The sequence below is a fragment of the Ooceraea biroi genome, chromosome 11 (genome assembly GCF_003672135.1).
Source record: "Ooceraea biroi isolate clonal line C1 chromosome 11, Obir_v5.4, whole genome shotgun sequence".
NCBI lineage: Eukaryota > Metazoa > Arthropoda > Insecta > Hymenoptera > Formicidae > Ooceraea > Ooceraea biroi.
In genome coordinates, this window is record NC_039516.1 from 8120336 (window position 1) to 8129081 (window position 8746).

The window sequence follows — 8746 nt, forward strand, 5'->3', positions numbered from 1 at the left end:
TGAACGGGAGATTTTCGTTTTTGGAGCCATCTGTAAACATTGGTCTTGGCTGAGAGTACGTGGAAAAAGACTATCGAATGTTCTACTAGGGCAGTTGCTTTGGTTTAACAGTACACCTTCCTCGAACGAAATATTTGGTGAAAAATAACCGAGTTGGTATGGAAATAAACAGTGTATCGGTAAGTCAGAAGTGTGAATCAGGTGAGCGTGATGCAACCCTTTAGCAAAACATTTGCTAAGGAGCAAAGGTGCACACTTTTGGACGTACACAGGACTGTCTAAAATAACGTGAATTTGTTCGAGAATTGAAGTTAAGGGGTGGTTAGATCTAGAAAAAAATTTTACATAAATAATTCATACACAAAACTTCGACCCTGTTTTCAATAATTGGTTCACATGATTCTGCATAAATAATATTAATAGGAGTAGTTTTCCTATAACCCATGGCAGTCCTCAAAGTCTGGTTTTGAATAACTTTAAGTTTAGACCATAAGTATTGGGGGACATTACACCATATCATAGAGCCATATTCAATTTTGGATCTGATCACACTTCTATAAATTTTGAGCAATAGCGCCGGGCAAGAACCCCACCAGGTGGTTCTTAAAAATTTAATAAGGTTATTAGCTTTAAGATAACTGTTACATATTTTATCAAAGTGGCTGTTCCATTTTAAGTTACTTTGCAAAATCACCCCTACGAAAATTACCGACGAGATTGAGTAAACGACTGAATTCTGGATGGTAATAAATGATAAATTATTAACCTGTCTGCACTTTGATCTATTAAATACGCATAATTGAGATTTTGGGGGGCTAAAGTCAGCCCAAGTTCGTTAAACCATTCAGCAATAGCATTAGTTGCTGCTTCAAGTTCATTTAAAGCCACTTGGTTGTTCCTATTGGCACAATATAGACCTATATCATCTACAAACTGTAATGACTTGACGTGAGCGAAGGCTGCTAGCTGCTTTTCTAAATCCGAAACATATACTTCATATAGCGTAGGACTCAAAACACACCCTTGCGGGAGGCCTTTGTGAGCTATTCTGGTACAGCCAATGTTATTGAAACGAAAATGTATCACTCTTTCTGAAATTAAATTAAATATGAATTTAACATAAATTTTGAGAATTTCCAATTTGTTTAATTTCTCAATTAAGACATTCCAGAAGACGTTATCATATGCCCATTGGATGTCTAAAAAAAGCGCACAAGTATCTGAGTTGTTATGCCAATTAAGCGTAACATCAGCTATTAAAATAGCAAGATTATCTTAGCATGATCTGCTATTTCTGCAACCAAATTGGCTATTGGGAAGAATGTGATTCTTTTCTAAATATCTATATAAGCAGTTATGAATAAGTCTTTCGAGTAATTTGAGAGAACATTGCGCCAGAGATATAGGCCGAAACTTCGTTCCTTCTTTTTTTGGTATAAAAAAACCCCAAATTTTTTCCATTCATTAGGAAATTCTCCCAAAACTAATATTTCATTAAATAGTTCTAGTAAACACAGTACTAGCTCTGGAGGTAACCTTTGCAAGAAAAAATAATCCATACCGTTAAAGCCTGGAGCGGAATTCGACTTAGAAGCATCAATAACCAATTTGATTTCCTCGTATGTGAAGAGCAATTCGCGGGTAAATAAATGCATGTGATTAATAAGGGGGGCCTGGATGCACACCAGGGAGGGCACAATTCGTCTATCTGTTGCCGTACAATATCGTAAGCCGTTGTTGTACGCATTGGCTGTTTCTTTTCTGTGAAAGCTATTATTAATAGACCTGATTTTTTGCCAAACATATTTCATATTGGAAGTTCTGCCTAATGAAGCGCAGAAGTCCTGGAAGTATTGTTTCTTTCTTGATTTGAAATATGACTTAGCAACTTCATTAGCTTGTTTGTAACTAATAAAGTTCTCATAAGATGGAAACTGCTTAAACTTTAAGAACGCTGCTCTTCTTAATCTAAGGAATTTATCGCACTTGTCATCCCACCATGAGTTGGCTCTTGTTTTGGCCATGGACCTACTATCTGCCCTGTTTGCGGGAGGAGGAGTATACGTTTTGACGCAGTTTTCAAGAATATTCATAAATGTCGAATACTTGACTTGTATATCTAAATTTGGGTCCGATATTAATTCCTGACACGTGGGAGTACATTCTAAAAACTTTTCGGTAACCGCTGTTCACTCAGTCTTAACTGTGTGAATTATGTGACGGCTATTGAACCTCATTTGATTTCTTACTTGGCCAATAAGTTCTATAGTAATGGAGAAGTGATCGCTTCCCCAGGACTCCTCCTCCACGCACCAAAAGACTACCAAAAGTGACGCGTCGTTAGAAAGAGTGATGTCAATGGACGATTCTTGTGAATAAGGCGTGGCAAATCGCGTGGCTGACCCGTTGTTGAGGCAGTGCAACTCCATGTCCAAAATGGAATCAAATAAATTCCTTCCTTCTGTACAAACGTGAGAACCACCCCATAGGGGATGATGGGAGTTAAAGTCGCCGTCAATAATGAAATCATTCGAGAATTGAGAAAAAAACCGGTTCCATTCTGTAGACGAAACAGAAATATTAGGTGGTTTATATAACGAAACAATTGTTAACGGTTTGGCACGAAGCTTAACATTAATGGCACAGGCCTCTATTCTACCACGGGCCGTAAATAACTTATTAAGCACTTGGTACTCGATTCCATGTCTTACGAAGATGGCAACACCGCCGCCCCGTCTATTAATTCTACATTTCTTAACCGTATCGAAGTTCTTGAGTGTAACGCGGTCTTTGTCTAACCACAATTCAGATAGAATTAATGTCATATTTTTCGGCTTTTTTCTCCAATTCCGGTCGTTTTCTAAGAAACCCCTGGCAATTCCATTGCAAAATTTTGGCTTTATTATCCATTATGATTCAACGTTAGACTTGGGCGGCGATGCCGCACCCTCGCTCTGTGTGTCGCGATGAGTCACAATTAACTCGTTTAAGGACTTTGCATTAGGGAACGCAGAAAGTAGAGTGATGGCTATTTTTTCACCTAGTCGTTTGATGAAGTCGTCAAGCTCGTGTGGAGGGTTGTTCAGTGAATGTTGTCCTATCGTCTTGCTTATATCCGCAAAACTGCGAATGTTATCCATGGTCCTTGAAGAGGTGGTCGTAGCAGAAGTACGACCCGAGAGCTGGGCTTCAGTGTTGTTGAAAAGAGAACATCCAGTTCTTGATTTCCCTTGAGGAAGAAGAGGGAACTCGAGCCCTGTGGCCTTGAAGGAGGGACGACCAGTAGTATTCCCAGAATTCTTCGTCTGTGCCCCAGACCATTGCAAGACGATTTTCCTAGCAGAGTTGAAATCCATATTCTGAGTGGCCATCAATTCTGTGGTCTTTCTTTTAATTATAATCTCGGGACATTCTCTGGCTAAGGAAGGGTGATTCCCCGAACAATTAAGGCACTTAGGAACTTTCGAACACGTTGAGTTATTTTCGTGTTTGTCTTCACCTCAAATCAAACATTTGGCGTTGTTGTGGTAAAACTTGGTTACATGACTGAGCTGCCCGCAGTTAAAACATTGCCTTATGTTAGAAATGTACGGGAGCACCACCATTCTAATCTTCCACAAAACTATATGAGATGGAATAGTAGCCGATCTGATGCTCAACCTTACCGTAGTAGAGTCTGTGTACGTGGTTGTACCATTAACAAAATTTATCATTTTCAAGCGAAAATGTCCTCCTTGTTAAATACATACTCATGGTTATTGTTCTTAAGCTCTTCCCAGAGCTCTTCGTTAGGCACATCGGTAGGGATACCTTTGATAACTATTTTCCTATAAACGAAGTACCACGGGATATAGATGGAATATTTCGAATCTTGCACGTATTTGTTAGCACATGCATCGTTAGCGTCAGACTTATTGCGAAAGAAAATTAACCATTTATACCTTTCAAGGCGCTCAATGAGTTCGAATTTGACTCCCATACGTACTAGTGATCTGGTTACTTCCACGTCCAATGGAGGAAAGTTTGAAGCGTTGTCTTTATCCGTGGGTTGACATGAAATAATGGCTTTAAACGGGCCACTATCAGTCTTGATGTATCGGACTGAATCTTTAGGCTCGCTGTTTGAAGGCTCATTAGTAGTTTTCTCTTGAGCCTTGTTCTTAACTGGTGAACGACTTCTATCAAGTCGTTTGTTGGGTGGTAGCTGCTTGTCGCCTTTATTATACGACGATTTATTCCCTTGCGCGGCTCTTTTCTTTGTCATCTTCACTGTACCACTAGCTTCTTCATGGAGACTGGTGAGGAGTTGAGAGTTACAAAGGTCTACGTTGTTGGTTGTAGTTTCATCACATTCCATATCTTCTTAAATCGTTATAGTATCATTTTTCCTCCACGAGGTCACCTTCCGCTCACCGAGGGCGAGGTTAGGTGCCCTCGGTTGAGTCCTGGACGTGTTACAACACTACTCAGGGAGTAAAAAAAATTACAAAAAGATAGAAAATAACCGCAAGGCCACGAAAGCAAACTAAGTCGAGACAACGAAACCCAAAAGGCTAAAACCAACGGAAAATACTACTCAACAAAAGGCCACGTACTCCTTACTCACACACGTACTCTCTAGTTTCTATCTCCGCCGGTCGGTATAAACGGAGCTGCTGCCATCTCGACGAAAAAGAACTAATTGTACAAACGACAATGTTGACGACGATGACAATAACGTTTCTTAAATGAAATTTTCCAATTTCAGACTTTGCATCGCCATATCACCGCTCGTACAAGAAAAATAAAAACACTTTTATTATATAATTCGACCCCAAGCTATCTATTGAGCCTGCTTAGAAGTTGATCCGTTCAGTGGTTATTGAGATCTAATAAACTGAGTGTCTGCGAAAGCATCGCTTTGCGTAAAAGAGTCACGGGGCGGTCTCGCTGCGCGTATACTTGGCTCGAGACACTACCGTGTCTCTTGATAATAATAAAATAATTTTCTGATTTGCATAAATACTCATTTTCATAATTGGCGCCAATTCTTTGATATCATTACTTTTGTAGAGTTCTTTTTTGAAAAACGTAGAATTATTTTTTTCTTCGCCCGCGTATATTTGGTGCTTTTTTGTACCTTTTTTAAAAAGGTAATTTTGTTATGATTTCACTCATTTTGTAGTGTACAATATCTTATCCTTTTTTATAATATATGAGCAGATGAAAGTACTGTCAGTCAAGTTTTTTAAAATTAGTAATCTGCACGTCCATGAAATATAAAGTTATATTAATTGTAATTGAAACTTGTACGCTTTGTCGGCAGATAATCAATCAATCCAATTTATTACTTGACCAATCCAGCAATGTAATGAAATATAACAGCACTACGTTTCGACCGTAAGTTTCAGCCCTTCTCAAGTGCATAAAATCTCAAATAAGTCGCATTCTAGAATAATACAATGGTTAACAAAAATTCTCAATCTCTACATACAAGAATACAATATACACAACTCACTAGCAGAATGTGACTGTTACATAGTTAATAAAGAAAGAAACGGCGGACACACCAAGCCGACACTTTGAGCAGCGATCATCATCTGATGAAGAGAAAAATAGCGACACGAGTCACAGTGTATGACTTTCAGGTGTTTGTCAAAATATTATCGTAGATACTAGGTAAATTCTCAGTGTCTCTCATCGAATTTATGGCATTATTGTGTCTTTTAATGTGAAACATCTCGGCTATTTCCCTATTTTTAACATTACTTTCCTGGTGTAAAATCGCGACATCCCGCCATTTGAACTCATGATTATCGTTAAGTCTATGTCTGCTAACCACGGAGTGGTTGTCACTGTTTTTGGACAGAATTCGCTTGTTTCGCTTTTACAAACTGACCGTAAAAAATGGATAGTTAACATTAGTGACCAGGAGATACCGGATAACGTAATTAATTTTTTAAGCTTAGGCGACAAGTTCGCTTTACCATTTAATAACTGTAACCAGTATGACCGAGTGAATTTTGTCCTTGACGTGATTAAGAATTTTGAATACAGTTTCTTTTGGATTGCCCAGGATATGGCTAGCAAGGCTCGTAATTCAATGTGTAATATTTTGAAACGTATGCTCAATTGCAGACAGCACATTAGCTATGTCGATAAGTTTTTGTTTAGATCCTTTAAATCTTGTAAACTTTTTTTAAAGAATAATAGAGACTTGATGGTTACTAGGGCAGATAAAGGCCAAGTAACCGTAATCATGAGCAAGTCAAAATACGTGGACCAGATGAAAGAACTGCTTAGCGATTCGACCACATACAGGGTGCTAACACATGATCCAATAAAACGTTTGACGGCGCTATTCAATAGTCTTGTCAAATCTTGGCAAAAAACGAGCTTATTGATGACGTGACGTTCAGAAGATTGTTTAATTCCACGTATAATTTATCTAGAGCTTACGGTTTGCCAAAGATACACAAGCCAGGTTATCCTTTGCGCGTTATCGTCTCAGCTTTTGGGAGTCCTACATACAGTATAGCTTACTTCCTTCATGACATTTTGAGTAGATCTGTACCTAAACCTTCTTCGTATGTCCGTGACAGTTGGACGTTTGTCGAATTAATTAATAACAAAAACATTGCGCCTCGTGAAGTTTTAATCTCTTTAGACGTTGTTTCACTGTTCACCAATATCCCGAAGGAACTTGTGTTAAAAGCTATTGAGAAGAGGTGAAACTTTATCGCTGCGAAGTGCAAATTTAAACATGCGGTAGATTTAGTTTTGAGCTCCACAAGCTTTAAATTTGGGGGACAGTGTTACGAACAAATTTTTGGCAGCCCTATGGGCTCGCCTCTATCACCCATAGTTGCGGACATGGTAATGGAGGACCTTGAGGTGCACTGTTTAAACTTGTTGGATTTTAATGTAATTACTTTTTTAAGATATATAGATGACACGTTTGCAATATTACCCAATGACAGAGTTCAGGATGTGGTTGATGCTTTTAACAGTTATCATCCCAGACTAAAATTTACATACGAATTAGAAAATGACAATTCAATTAACTTTTTAGATACGACTGTCATCAGAGACGATAACAGGTTGATAACAAATTGGTATCGGAAACCCACATTTTCTGGACTTTACGTCAATTATTTCTCTGGTCACTCTGTTAAACACAAAAGTAACGTTGTTAAGGGTCTTGTTGACAGAGCACTTTTACTATCTGACTCGCGTTACCATGAGTCTAATATTGAGATTGTACGATCGATTCTGAGCAATAATTGTTACCCGGTAAAGTTTGCCAACCGCATTCTAAAGGAAAGAATTAGAGAAATCGAATACAGAGATGTCGTTACGACCAACGAGAAAATTAAGAACAGTGAGCTCAACAGATTTATCAAACTTCCCTATGTTAAGAACATAAGCGAGACATTGGTAGATAGCTTTAAGAGGTACGGCTTCCGCGTGGTTTTTACAATGCCGAAGAAGCTTGATTGTATCATTGGGAGAAGGAAGGACAAACTTGATGATGAAAAAAAGAACTGTGTGGTTTATAAGTTTGATTGTGCGAATTGCGAGTCTTGCTACATTGGACAGACGAAACGTCATTTGAAAACTCGTATTGACGAGCATATGTCTAACATTAGAAAAAACAGTGACAACCACTCCGTGGTTAGCAGACATAGACTTAACGATAATCATGAGTTCAAATGGCGGGATGTCTCGATTTTACACCAGGAAAGTAATGTTAAAAATAGGGAAATAGCCGAGATGTTTCACATTAAAAGACACAATAATGCCATAAATTCGATGAGAGACACTGAGAATTTACCTAGTATCTACGATAATATTTTGACAAACACCTGAAAGTCATACACTGTGACTCGTGTCGCTATTTTTCTCTTCATCAGATGATGATCGCTGCTCGAAGTGTCGGCTTGGTGTGTCCGCCGTTTCTTTCTTTATTAACTATGTAACAGTCACATTCTGCTAGTGAGTTGTGTATATTGTATTCTTGTATGTAGAGATTGAGAATTTTTGTTAACCGTTGTATTATTCTAGAATGCGACTTGTTTGAGATTTTATGCACTTGAGAAGGGCTGAAACTTACGGTCGAAACGTAGTGCTGTTATATTTCATTACATTGCTGGATTGGTCAAGTAATAAATTGGATTGATATATTAATTGTATTTATGCACACAAGTCAATACATATACAGGGTGTCTACAAAGTCAGTTACCACCCCTTATATTTTGGAAACGGTTCAAATTACGAAAAATCGTGAAACACGTGTCCGATCGTTTCGAGAGGCTACACTTTTAAGAATGTTGGGGCGGTTGTCCCCCTCAAGAGCGGCCCCAGGGGAACCCCAACTTAAAAATTTTGAATGAAACCCCTCATAAAGTATTATATCGTTTGAAAGGGCATAAAAAGAAGAAATTTGTGCTGCAAGGCAGAGGGTGATACGTTTATCCGTTCGAAAGTTATTTGAGGTCAAACTTCAACAAAAAGCAAGTGTCAAAAAATTATTACTCCTATTTGGAAAATTCTAAAAGAACGTTCGAGATATGAAAATTTTCGTTTTTTTAAGTCCTTTCGATAAAAAATTCAGATTTGATCTTGCGATTTTCTTTCAAGTCCGGGTTATACCGATAATGATCCTCTGTGAGTACATTAAAAATGATTTGCAAAACTAGAAAACTCGTTACTGGAAACTGAACTATTACTAATAATATACTGTATAAAATCATTGATTTAAGTCGTG

General features: G+C 38.2%; 1 protein-coding gene across 1 annotated transcript; it reads left to right on the forward strand.

Annotated features, from left to right (window-relative positions):
- The first annotated feature begins 6819 nt into the window (after positions 1 to 6819).
- Positions 6820 to 7848, forward strand: LOC105275443. The gene has a single exon (XM_011332268.1). The coding sequence runs from the start codon at positions 6820 to 6822 to the stop codon at positions 7846 to 7848; it is 1029 nt and encodes a 342-aa protein (XP_011330570.1).
- The last annotated feature ends 898 nt before the right edge of the window (positions 7849 to 8746 follow it).

Coding starts and splice junctions, on each gene's coding strand:
- LOC105275443 (XM_011332268.1), top strand. CDS start 6,820: ATGGGCTCGCCTCTATCACCCATAGTTGCGGACATGGTAATGGAGGAC.